Genomic DNA, 14,359 nt, shown 5'->3' with positions numbered 1-14,359 from the left:
TGTTTTATTTTTTTTTTTTTTTTTTTTTATGAGCACCAGCACCCCACCAGGCCGCATATGCCGTGCAACTGAACGTGAGGCCCCATGAGGGTGTTGTTCAGAAACTCATAGATGTAGATGGGTTCTCACAGATATTGTAGTAGTAGTACTGGTTTATTAGAACTTTAGTTGTTACATGAATGCCTCCTGGCAGCCGTAACGGGCTGAATTGTGAGGCGATTTTACAGACGTGTCAGTCTAACTTAAGTAGTTACACATTTACAGTTAAAATCGTTACAATATAATACAGCGTTAATATTGGCGTGTTCAATCATTAAAAATTCCAAGGACAATTACTCAAGTCCTGTACAAAGCAATATTCATACGTAGCAATGTCTGGCAGGGATCAGTTATAAATTACTTATAGACATACTTATAAAATACAAATGCATATTAAGTAATTGTTAAGATTTACACTTGAACCAATGGATTTATATCTTATAAATCACTTATGGGTATACTTATAAAATACAATTGCTTTTTAGATTGTTGTTAAGATCACCTGACCGCTTGAATTGCTGACTTATACTCTATATTTGATGAACCAATATATTTACTTGTCAGGTGATATTTACCAGTTTCCACTTTAGTATATGTCCTATAGAGTACTGACTCATGATCATCAACCTTCTATCCCTGTGAATTAGCAAATTGTGCTCTTCCATCATGTTCCATCACGCTGATATAAAGCTGTTAAGTTGTAAATGTTAAGGCTCTTATGTCTGGGTAAAACCATATTGGAATCATGGTAATGTCTTTGTGATATAATTATCTGACACTTAGGAGGTCGTCAGCGCTATTAGAGTCATGTACGAGGACACCAGTGAAGTGGTTACTACTCCTGAGGGAGAAACCGATGCATTTAGCATTAACACTGGAGTCCTGCACGGCGATCCTTTGGCCCCTTTCATTTTTGTTATTTGCCTCGACTATGCGCTCCGGTCGTCGATTTCTGAATCAGACGGGCTTACTCTCAGTCGTCGTCGGAGCCGACGATACCCAGCTGAAACCCTCCCAGACCTCGATTTTGCTGATGATATTGCTTTATTGGAAAACTCAATAAAATATGCACAAAATCTTCTTACAAAAGTTGAAACTTCATGTCAAAAAATAGGCTTATACTTGAACGCTTCCAAGACAAAGTTCATGCACCTAAACCCAACTACTGTCAGTTTACTTTTCGCCACTGATGGTACTGAAATCGAATATGTTGCGGATTTCAAATATTTACTTAGGAGGGTACTCTGACAGTGTTCATGATATGGATGTGCGGATCGCACAGTTATGGAGTGCTCTTCACTCATTACATAAGGTTTGGAAAGCGCCCATTACAAAACAAACTAAGACCAAAGTATTTAAGGCACGTATTGAAACAATTCTTTTGTATGGGTCAGAATCGTGGGTTATGAATATGTCACATTCTAGAAAACTAAACGGGACATACACTAAGATGCTGCGAGTAATTTTCAATACACCATGGTGGAAACATACTACTAATGGATAATTAAACGGTTCGGTACCAAATGTAACTACAGTATTTAAGACTAAGCTTGGCCGGTCGTGAAGAACCAGCCAGTAGGCTTCTACTCTGGAACCCTGTTTCAAAGAGAAGAGTTGGACGTCCCAACATGACACTTAAGAAACTTATTGAAGCTTAAACAGGCCTGGAGGGCCTGGAACTTATCTCTGTGATGTATGACAAACCGTTTTGGCGAGCTAACTTTGTATGCTCCACCTCTACGGAGGATGAAAGATGATGATGATGGTGATAGGCGGCCGCTAACATTATTGATATCACTTTACAGGTCTATGGTAGAAAGGCAGAAGCTGATTATAGAGAGAAAATAACTAAGAAATTCAATTATAGAACATCAGTATACTCTCGATTAAAAGCATTTTACCAACAAAAATCGATGTCACTGGAATTCTTGAGTTGCTGGCTTGAATCAAATTGAATCAACTGCCTCTGGACATGACATGACGACTGAGTCATCAGTCAAAAGCAAAACCTCTCTCGATCTGTTTTTTTTTTCATTTCTGGAATTGAAACCTTTCATTGTAGAGATACATATTCTTTTTTCCTAGTGTTAATCTATGATGGTCAAATTTTCCAGTGTCAGTGTAGCTCCTTAGTCAACAAAACTCTATAAGTATGTACTTCTGGGTTTATATTAAGCAGTTTCTTGGCTTCCCTAAGAATTTAAAGCAAAGATGAAGCAAGAGAACAGCGTATAAAAGGCCAGGGAAAGCATGTTGGAACTGCCTACGATTTTTTAAAATCCCATTCCCCGTGTTATAAATATGTTGAAGGAGAACAATTGCTTAGTTTCTTCTTAGTCTCCTAACAAATAAGGTCAATGACTTGGACCAAGCGGCTTTCACTATGATTGTAACTGGTGTTGTAGCAGACACCCTATGGTTTTGAATTACATTATGTAGCAGGTGACAAGACAAGGTTGAAAGGATTGTTAACCGTATAAGTGAATTGTTTGAGTAAAAATAAACAGAGCATCATATCAGTAGCCTGGTAAGGCTAGACGATGTAAAGGTAAACGTAAACTGATCGAAGAATTTCTACTAAATGTTAATTCTATATGACTGATGAACGTCTTCAACGAAAAACAAACATTTGCTTTGGAAATGTTAGCTATCTAGTTGACTTTCTTGGTACATTTTAATTCTATTTTTCTTGGAACCAGAATATTAAATCGGCGTGGCCTCTAGCCATCCTACGTAATCTATTAAATTACTTTCTATGAAATGCTTTTTCCTGCGCTACCAGCTGAGCTAATTGCATCCCGCCCCGGTGACATCACGCCCATCGCAGCGTCCCCTTTGCCGTGACAACTGTATATTGGCCACAGCATACAGAGGTGGAGTCCACACGGGGCTGCGGGGAAGGCAGTTTCTCTTCCTGCTGTGTCAGAATATCAAGCTACAGGTGGGTTCGTTAGCACTAATAGATGTTCCCCTGTTAATCAGTGCCACATTATTGTTACCAACGCCTGCATATTTCTCTAACGTTTATCTGTTTAGAAATTAATACAACGCTTGCATGGTGTGCGTCCGTGCTTACGAGCTCTTTCGGAGATACATCCTAAATTAGCGTCTTTAACCAGGAAAATGGCCCGAGATATGCGTGTTGCGATTGTTCAATTCAATATCATCAACAAGAACAAAATCCCTAAAAAGTGTATTGAAGAATGGATTGCGCCGAGTAAGATCTAAATAGTCAGGGTTAGTCGTCATATAATAGTATGTCATGGGCTCATTTTTATTAAAATTCACAGAATTCTGAGTTTTTTTTTACAGCGTTGCACTTTTGTCTTTGTTGAATCCAAAAATCTAAATTTAAGCTTAATCTTTTAGGAGCAATTGGTTAGGAGTGTGGACATTAAAAAACTAGTGACATGCTTTAAGATATACTGGACAACAAGATTTGAGAGGTGGGATGTTTAATATCTGGTCACAATATGCACTGTGTGTAAATCCGTTGTCTTTGGACTTTTTTTGAGCCAAGAACAGTTAAAAAAAGACATATATCAAGTATCAATAGCACTGTACAGCACTTGATGACGAATTAGACGGTCTGTTTTGTTTGGTAGAATAATTAAAGAAAGTTAAAGTTTTCCAGTTTGATTTGTGCAACTAATGTCACAGAAATCAGTGATAATATTGATTAGAAGATGAAACTGAACGTTTTGCTGCACTTGGGAAAGAATAGATTGTATATCATACAACAAACTGACTACAAAATGAACTTTGCAAGATTTAATGAATCATTTGTGCCGGTAAGCCATTGTCAGACTCTGAAATTGTATTTCATTTTATTACTCCGTGAAGGAGGTCAGGACCTCCGGACGGAGTGTTGTGAAGAGCCGTTTTTTTGGGGGGGTGGAACTTCAGGCAGATGGTGAGGGGCCGATAAGTGGTACCACGGCAGTAACACTCGCGGTGCTTGCCGCAACTGTTGCTCGAATTTGCCAGTCGCGCTTAATAAGTAACAGGCACGGTAAGACGGTGGGGCTGTCTTTGTTACTAGTGACACGACCATGATAGTCCGATCTTTATGTGAATGCAATGATTGTGTGTGTCTAATTAAAATGAACTTCGAACTTGAAGCACAGTATATTTACACGCCCTGAGAGCAGTAATGGATTTAGGTCTTTTTTATGTTTTATGCTTGTGACGCGCCCTCATTGTATTAACCGTTGCCTTATGTCTGCACAGTAGGTCTGGCGTTGACGCTTGGGATTATTTTTGTTGCAAAATATAAAACTTCACGGAGGATTGTCACCTATGGCTTCTTGTTCACATGTATTTTTCGAGGATTGGGCAAAAAGTTATGAAACTTATGTCAGCCCTCTCCTCACACTTGAAAGGAAACAATAAAACAAAGTAATAAGAAGAATAAGAAAGGACAAAGGTACATATATATTGAGCTGGTGTACACATCAAAATCAATCAACTAAATCAAACAAAACGTCCTGTCTGCAAAATAAAGTTGAAAACATCATCACATCAAATATCTGAAATTGTACCACGACACGTGGTTGATTCTGGGTGTTATTATGCCTGCAGAATCAGCAGCATGCAGGGTGCTGGGTGCCGCGTGACGTGCCGAGCTGCTGCAGTCGGTGTCCTCGGTCTCCTGTGGGTCGTCACGGCTGTCTTCACCTGCCCGGAGAAATGTGTTTGTGACATTGCCACGTCTGTTTACTGTGATAGTGGGGGGCTCAAACAAGTTCCCGCCAATATACCACTGGATACAACATCTCTCACCATACGGCACCACAGCATACAGAATCTGTCTGATGCTGATTTCTCCAACCTCACCAGCCTGGAGAGGCTTTATCTGCACAACAATGACATCCACGTTCTCCCTGCTGGAGCGTTCTCACATCTCACCCGACTGAAGCGGCTGAATTTATCTGATAATCATATATCTGATCTTCCTGATGGAGTATTCTCAAATCTGACCAGTTTGGAACGCCTTTACCTGTCCGTCAATAACATCTCGAGTCTCCCTGCTGAAGTTTTCTCACATCTCACCCGTCTGAAGGAGCTGGACCTATCTAATAATCGTATAGCTGATCTCCCGGATGGAATATTCTCAAATCTGACTAGTTTATTATGGCTGTCCCTTTACAACAATAACATCTCGAGTCTCCCCGCTGGAGTTTTCTCACATGTCACCCGTCTGAAGGGGCTGTATCTATCTGATAATCATATAGCGTATCTTCCGGATGGAGTGTTCTCAAATCTGACCAGATTAGAATGGCTTCACCTGTCCAACAACAACATCTCGCGTCTCCCCGCTGGAGTTTTCTCACATCTCACCCGTCTGTGGCGGCTGGATTTATCTGATAATCATATAGCTGATCTCCCGGATGGAGTTTTCTCACATCTGCCCCGTTTGTATCGGCTGAATCTATCTGATAATCACATAGCTGACCTCCCGGATGGAATATTCTCAACTCTGACCAATTCGATACACCTTGACCTGTCCAACAATAAGATTCCAAGTCTCCCTGTTGGATTTTTTCCCCAGCTTATAAACCTCGGAGAGTTATTGCTGAGTAACAACAATGTACAGACTCTGCCCGCAGACATCAAACGTCTTTCTGTCAACACGGCCATTACCCTAACTGGGAACCCCTGGAGGTGTGACTGTAGTTTACAGGATATAATGACGACGGGACGTGTACCGCGTTATTCAATTCGCGATGCCCCTACCTGCAGCTACCCTCCTCACATGGAACACAGCGCGCTGATCGACATTGTTTCAGACAGAGTTTGTAGCGGCCGGGGAAACTGTACCACGGGAAGTGCAGAAGGCACGTGTGTTTGTAACGTCGGCTGGACTGGTCCATTCTGCGACGAAGGTAAGATGTCTGTTTACATTCTTTTAACGGTTATAACAAGGCAGAACCAAGTACACTAGGGAAGACCAAAGTATGCGGCGGGAACACAGACAGACACGCAATTAACAGGCACAACATAAACATTACGTCACAGAGGTAGATCTGATAAGGAAAGAAAATGTAATCGAATTCACTTCATCTTGCTTCTTCAATAAATATAATGAATATGATAAATATAGCAAATATGACACATATAATAAGTATGACAAATATAATAAATACAATAAATACAATAAATACAATAAATAAAATAAATACAATAAATATAATAAATATAATAAATATGATAAATATGATAAATATAATAAATATAATAAATATAATAAATAAAATAAATATAATAAATATAATAAATATAATAAATATAATAAATATAATAAATATAATAAATATAATAAATATAATAAATATAATAAATATAATGAATATAATAAATATAATAAATATAATACTCAAATGTTTCTATGTGTCTTTTTTCTCATAGAAACATTTGCCATGATTCTCCGTCACTGTTCACTTGCAGAAATTAATATTGCCCTTGGAAAGAAGGCAATGCAGAGTTCCACCTATGACGGGAATGGAGCCGAGAAGGCTGTGGATGGTAATAACCATGAGTGCGCTATGCTAGTAACTGGATTGGCTGTACAATGGTCACACTGGTGGAAGGTGGACCTGGCAGGTTTCTACAGAGTCAGCCGGGTCAGTGTTCTACTTGGGACTGGTGAGTTTATGTTGTTTCTGCAAGAAAGTTTACAGCTACATGTGTTTCTTACGCAAAGGCCAATACCTTATCACTCATGTAATATAATAGTACATATGTTAATAATTATATATATATATATGTATATGTACATATATGTACAACATGCTGGTGGGAACGAGATGCAATACGAGTATATGAAAGAATGTACAACTCCACTCTCAACAGGGAGGGGGGCGGCTACGGATAGATCTCTCAGGCACTTGAGATTTGGCGCTCCCAGCTCCAAGGACAGACAACACAAGCTTCTATTCTGCAACAACATGAGCTTTTCTACTAATTAGCACCATCTTGTCTTAACTTGTCTAACTTTTGCTTCCTTTTGGACTTCCGCCCCAAAAAATGTCTTCACTTATTTGCATATTAATCAATAGTTGGTGCTTATAAACCTACATTATATTTCTCCTCTGGTACCTTAGTGTCACTGACGAAAGCTAGTGGATGCTACATGAAACGTCTGACCGTTTCTAAAATCATATCCAGTTGCTAGTGTAACTGTTTGGCCTAACTTTTTACCTGGATGTCTAACCTTTACCTACTTATATGTACATATGATAGTACCCATGTCGTCTGATGTTTCTTTGCTCAAGGTGAAAGCATTTTTCGGTGCAAATCAGCAAATGCGCCTTTTATGCTGAGGTCACATTTCCTAACCTGGATCCGACCGGACAGTCTTTTGGAATGAAAAAAAATGAAAAGTAAGACAAGAAAGCACAAAAAAAAGTTGAACAAAATAATAATGGGAACTATTTGCATATTTCGTTAATGGAAACAGCCCTGCCGACCCCGGCCGGTTTGGAAATGTGGCCTCAGCATCACGAGGCGCGTTTGCTAATTTCCACTTTTCACAGTATATTTTGTTGACTTGAGTTTACAGGATTCGAATTAACAAACATAACGGTGCGGGTCGGTCCGAACGAGAACTCCAATCAGAATGACCAGTGTGGACAGACTGCCAACACCAAGATCCTCCCTGGTCCCATAGTGATGTATTGCGGTCTGCCGATATATGGGCGTTATGTTTCTGTAGACGTGGACACAAAGTTACAGCCCATTGTCCAACTGTGCGAGGTAGAGGTCTATGTTAAAGGTAGCTTAAATTTCACAATGTCTCTAGTGCAATGATGAAAATGTCAGCGTATAATCCATGATCATCAAGTGTATAACGGTAAAGTTACATAGTATGTTTTTGTTTCTGTTCTGTTAAAATTGAAAACAAAATTACATCTAAGCGGTGCCTTTTTCAAGCAATTATATGTAGAATATGCATAGGATGAATATGAAACGAGACAAAATACGCCTAAAAGTAATACATTTACAACAAATGTACCATGCCACTTATTGCAATGCATGTGTAGGACATATGTCATATTCTTTCTTTTGGTACTTCAAAAATAACAACCATGACTCAATTTTCTGCCTCTGAACTGCTTCTTCTAGCTCTTAAGAAACTATGTCAATTTTTAGCTCCTCCAATGTTTTTCAACCTCATTTTTTTCTTTTTTTTTCATGATAAGATATCTGCTGTGACGATAGCAAAGAGCTCCTGAACGGCCAGATCACTCCTACCGGCGGGGGCTACTGCTCTGGGAACGACATTCAGTTCTCTTGTGACCCTGGATACGAGGTTATCGGCAACTCATCGGCCACCTGCCAAAAGGACGGGAGTTGGGACAGAGGAATTCCGACTTGCCAACGTGAGCCACCCTTTACATTGTGAATGTCGTGATAACGTTATCGTCATTGTTCCTTTGCATGGATTCTTAAAATTACCTTCATTGTAAAGTAGATATTGTGATCTTTATATTTTAGGCCCTCCTGGTGTGCTCGGTAGTCTCCTTTTGCCATTGCATGACTCAGGTGCAAAGCAATCGCCTAATCATATATTCAGGATTTATATTCAGGATATGTTGTATTATGCCCAAACTGACTGATCGACAGCAAAATATTTTTCCGGTTCTAAGATAGGTCCGGTCCATACTCAGTGATACAAAGTGTTTGTATCACACATGCATCATAATTACCTTCAACATTATCAGATGTGCTACAGAGAAGTCTGCGTGTCTAAGATAGAATAAACTTAAACTTAAATGCGTGATTGGAAGGAATAATGAATGTCGTTCGGTATTGTAAGAAATTGCTGTGGAAAAATAAGAAGGAACTAGAGAAGTAACATTTGCAAAGCAAATACATAATGTTTACCTTCGGACATGGTCTGCCCTGTTAATTCTTACTCAAACACATTCACATACATGTACTACTAGTGTCTGGTGACAGGAGTAGAGCAGACTATGATTGCAACATTATGTAACCCAACACCAGTCACCATGGTGACAGACGTCAACAAATCATGTCATTGGTCCGGTCAGAGGTTAGTGTTTGGAACAGAAGAGGAGGAGGAAGAAACTGAGTAAAAACAATATGTTTTCCTTCGGTAAACATAAAAATTTAAATTCTAGGTATCTGCTGTGAGAACACAACCAGGATACTGAACGGCCAGATCACGGTCAATGATGACTACTGCTCTGGGAACTCTATCGAGTTCACTTGTGACACTGGATATCAGCTTGTCGGCAGCAAGACCGCCTTCTGCACGGGCAAATACTGGGACCGAGAGATTCCGACATGCCAACGTGAGTTGCTAAAAATGCTTCTTCTTTACGATGTTTTTCATTTTGCATTTTTAAATGGAGAGTGTGAAAACTATAGCTTTAAAACACTCGGCGGGGTTGTAGTATCTATACGTATGTTTATCTTTTCATTTAATGTGAGAAAGCATGTATTCAGGTATTGATACTCCCTTTCAGAGCCTTTAATGTTCTTTATGCCAGCTTTCTATATTTGCAGGTGTCTGCTGTGACAATATAACCGAAATAATGAGCGGTCTGGTTAATGCTACCGAAGGGTACTGCTATGGGAACGACATCAGTTTCTCTTGTAATCCTGGGTACGAGCTCGTCGGCAGCTCCTCGGCCACCTGCCAAGAGGACGGAAGTTGGGACCCAGAAATTCCGACTTGCCAACGTATGTTTTTATATTTTAAATCTAAAAACGGCAAATCTTTTAATTACATAGCTTCAACCCACACATGGATATTCAGGGACTTGATTAAATATCTATATTACAAAGTAGCTGTATATGGAGGTCCACGGCTTACCTGCAGAAATCCAGCAGGGTTTCCAAGACAGAAATATGAAACATTTGTAAGATGCGACTGTTGGGGATCGAATTAATTTAATGTAATGAGGAAACTGCTTTATGGTTCTCATGGTATAATTGTTGGTCTCTATTCCTCAACTCTTGAGCGGTGTAAATAAGACATGTCATCTACCGTATAGTTTCATTACATACAGACCTTAGTATGATATCCCATACTTTAAAGAAATCTTGCGTCGTTTGTCACTAGCACCAGTACTGGTATTGCTGTTATGCCAAACGTAAACTAACGGTTGTTCTAACACACACATGTACAGTACCTACAGAGGAAAGTCGCATGACTACTGAAGCCATTATCGGCGGAACCACTGCCGGTATCGCCGCAGTGCTGATTGTGGCAGCTGTCGTCTTCATGGTCTTCCTAAGACGTAGGAGGAAACGAAGAGAGGAAGAATATATCTCACAATCGGTTGCTTATTTTGTACCAGATGACATAGCAAGTGAGCTTTATCATTGATCATTGTAAAGCCCATATACGTCCTACATTCACGAATTTGGCCTCCTGAACACCAGCCGAACACTTACTAACCATAAGTAGGTTGGGAAAGGTCGGATGGCTCGGCTGGTGTTCGGCGAGGTCGGCTACTATTCGGCTATTTTTCAAAATATTTAAAATGCGGGTGTTGGTCGGATAAGTAGAACACCAGCCAGTTGTTAGGGATTAAGTCAGACGTTGTCGGGTATATTAACATGTTCTGGGGTTAATTTGACTCCCTTAACTCCCTTTACTTCATGTATAAGAGCAGGCATGGCCAAAATTTGGCCCTTAATCTTGGCGAACGTCAGCCGAATGTGGTCGGTTTATGTCCAGGGGCAAGGTCGGGGGAAGGTCCTGAATGTGTGACAGACGAATTGATGTTATGGACTTGTATTTTTAAACGTTTATTGCAAGGGTACATCCCAAGCTAGCATTGAAATATTGCACGGAAATCCCACACGTTGCTTGTATATCTTTGTGTAATTTCTGTATTACATTTATGCTTTAGTAAGAAGCCCCAAAGGCCACGATTTTATGTCTTCATACATTAAACATAATTATATCGTGCAGGTTGGACCATCTAGTCACAAACGCTTTTTCCCACTACACGTTGTTGTACAGTCCACAGGAGGAGATTGGAGGAGATGGCCCCGCTGGTTCCAGCCCGGTCACACTTCCCGAAGTTAGAGACCGACCCCGGACGGGTGACGCTTGGTGAGAAGATCGGCAGCGGGGCGTTCGGCATCGTTTACCGGGCAACCCTGACGCGGAACGACCAGACGGAGGATGTCGTCGTAAAAACTCTGAAAGGTTGTATGCTAATAAGAATCGAAATTCGCACAAATTCGAATTACATAATCGTGGCAAAATCTGCACTTTATGAACAAACAATATGTAAAGTCTTTTTTTAGGTAGAGAACGATATCTAATAAATATCGGCAAAATAAAAATGATAACTACTTCTGATAACTGTATTTTCGAAGCACTTCAGTTTTTTAAACACGCCCGTAAACGCCTGCAGCTTCTTCTTCTTCTTCTCGGGTCACCATTCACTGCTACACTCTTCCCCTCCAGTACTCCGCACATGCCCACGCCTGCAGCTGGCTATCAGGTACATGCTGTATGATCCTCCATGTTTTGGAATTAAATTTTCTATAATTCTTCTCTTCTAACGCCATTTTGAATGTTTTCTCCATTTAAATACAGAACACGCCAGTGAGGAGGACAAGCTGGGTTTCCTGGAAGAAATCCGTGCAGTTGTGGACCTGGGGGTTCATAAGAACCTGCTGGGTCTGCTCGGCTGCAGCACGGTGACGCGAGACCATCTGTATCTCATCACGGAGCTCATGCCGTACGGAGACCTGAAGAGCTTCTTGAGAAAATGCCGGGAGGTGAGCCACATGGTTGTTTTTTTCTAGTTTTCTGGAAAAAATACGTTGGTAAATAGGGAGGCTAAAATTATTTCTTAAATTTACATGCGATTTAAGAATGTTGAGAATGTGTTATTTGCTCGTTAACGGAATGCAAAATTTAAGTGTCATTGTGGAAAAAAAAGGTATAGTTTTGTTACCCACGTAATTTTATTTATAACATATCGGACCTTTTTTTGTTGTTTACTTTCAAATGCATGTTGTTATCAAATATGAATGAAGAAACATTAAATAAATGTTTTACAGGAAGAGACCTCTGACGAATCTCGAGAGGATATCTACACCTTCGAGGTGATACAGATGTATCAGGTGGCCCGGCAGATCGCTAGAGGCATGGTAAGTACAGGTATACCAGATGGTGCAGCCATGCACTTCCAGGTGCTATATGCCAGGTTCAGATGCATCAGGTGCTACAGATGTACCATGTGGCGCAAATGCACCAGATGCCGTGAATGGGGGCCAACAGCATCTACACTTGAATTACGATATGAAATGCATAAAATGCTTGCTACTTACTGCCCCATCGTAATTATAATTGCAGCGCCAGTTGGCTGGATTTCAGGCTAAAATAATGTAATGTAACAGAGTCTTCGCGAACTTAATGTGTTGTTCATGTTCCAGGATCACATCGCCCGGTCTCGTTACGTCCACGGAGACCTGGCCGCTCGGAACGTGCTGGTCGGAAATCGCCTGCATGTGAAGATTTCTGACTTCGGGCTGGCAGAAGACATCTACAGCCGAGGTTACCGTCGGCAGGACCGGCTCCAGAGGGTGCCCTGGAAGTGGATGGCGCCGGAGCGGCTGGAGGGTGGGGAAGCCTACACCTCACAGAGCGATGTGTGAGTAATCTTATTATAATATCTGCAGTTAACTACTATAATATCCACTCTCTAACTCTAACCTAACACCAAACAGAGCGATGTGTGAGTAATCTTGTTATAATATCTGAAGTTAACAATAATAACCAATCTATAACTCTAACCTTACACCAAACAGAGCGATGTGTAGGTCCAACTATGATATCTGCATTTAACTATGATAACTAATCTCTAACTCTAACCTAACACCACACCGAGCGATGTGTGAGTAGTCTTTATGATAATATCTGCAGTTAACTATGATAACTAATCTCTAACTCTAACCTAACACCACACCGAGCGATGTGTGAGTAGTCTCTATGATAATATCTGCAGTTAACTACGAAAACTTATCTCTAACTCTAACCTTACACCACACAGAGCGATGTGTGAGTAATCTTATTATAATACCCGCAGTTAACTATAATAACCAATCTCTTACTCTAACTATACACCACACAAAGCGATGTGTATGTAATTTAGCACGATATCAATATGATAATTGATCTCTAACTCTAACCTAAGACCACACAGAACGATGTCAGATTAGCGCTATCATTATGTCTGGAGTGTAATTATGATAATTCTAGCCATTATTATAACCTTAATATAGTACACAAGTGACGCGAGTAGTCATTATTGGAAGTGTAAATCACCTATGATACCCAATCTCTAAGTCCAACCTGACATCATTAACACAGTTCCTAACCCTTACATTCTAAAATGTCATGTGGCAAAGTTTACGTGGCCTGATATCATATTTCCTTAACAGGTGGTCATTCGGGATAGTGCTGTACGAGATCTGCACGCTAGGGGGCGACCCTTACCCTGGCGTGTCAGTATCCGAGCTGAAAGACCGCCTACAGACTGGATTCAGGATGGACCAACCTGAAGACTGCCCGGGAGCCATGTAAGTCTGCTGGTTTTCTGCACCCATATCGCGAATATTCGGACAAGGTTGATACTTTTCGTAGAACCACGTATTGAATAGGACCAAAAACGCCTATGGTCATTGAAATACATTAAGGAACTCATTAAGTTATTCTGTTCACCGACAAATATGCATGTTGTTTATCGAAACTGAAACAGTACTGTGTGTACTATATTTAATGTTTTGTGAATCGCAAAGAGGTGAACAGTTCATACGACGGTCGCTAGATGTCGCTTTCTCCACAGGTACGATCTGATGCAGCAGTGTTGGCGCCGGCAGCCCATCCAGCGGCCGCTCTTCAGCCAGCTGTATCTAACACTGGACAAGCATCTCGCAGTCTACGGACCCGAGTACTTGGATACAAACTAACTACCAACTTGAAACGACATGATGTAACAGTTCAGGATAGAAGTATTGAAGAAGCCGTATCGTAATATATACATTGCAACCTGTGGTATATAAGTGACAAGCAGTGGTATAGATGTTAGTTGTCTGACAGCTTTTGGAGTTGTGCGTGCCTCCAAGCAGTCTGCTTTAGAACTGCATGGGTGTTTTGCTTGTAGTGTTTGGAACAACAATACTCAAGAAGAGAGCTATGTAAATTTACAATTTAGTGCAAGTAGTTGGCTTAGGTGGAAATACATATAGATCGGTCCCAAATCATATAAATAAGACTAAAGATGCATAACTAAAGAAGTTATTTTACCTGGTACGATATTTCTCT

General features: G+C 40.5%; 1 protein-coding gene across 1 annotated transcript; it reads left to right on the top strand.

The window, feature by feature from the left end:
- The first annotated feature begins 4,630 nt into the window (after positions 1–4,630).
- Positions 4,631–14,004, top strand: LOC109481477. The gene is made up of 13 exons (XM_019784059.1): positions 4,631–5,613; positions 5,683–5,929; positions 7,618–7,813; positions 8,241–8,420; positions 9,183–9,356; positions 9,571–9,747; positions 10,206–10,379; positions 11,039–11,227; positions 11,624–11,808; positions 12,094–12,183; positions 12,469–12,686; positions 13,477–13,614; positions 13,881–14,004. The coding sequence occupies exons 1-13, from the start codon at positions 4,631–4,633 to the stop codon at positions 14,002–14,004; spliced, it is 3,075 nt and encodes a 1,024-aa protein (XP_019639618.1).
- Positions 14,005–14,359: the final 355 nt, after the last annotated feature.

This window comes from Branchiostoma belcheri, unplaced genomic scaffold, assembly GCF_001625305.1.
Source record: "Branchiostoma belcheri isolate BF01 breed outbred unplaced genomic scaffold, Haploidv18h27 scaffold56, whole genome shotgun sequence".
Lineage (NCBI taxonomy): Eukaryota > Metazoa > Chordata > Leptocardii > Amphioxiformes > Branchiostomatidae > Branchiostoma > Branchiostoma belcheri.
The sequence above is the reverse complement of the archived record's forward strand: the minus strand, read 5'-3'. Positions and strand labels throughout refer to the sequence as shown.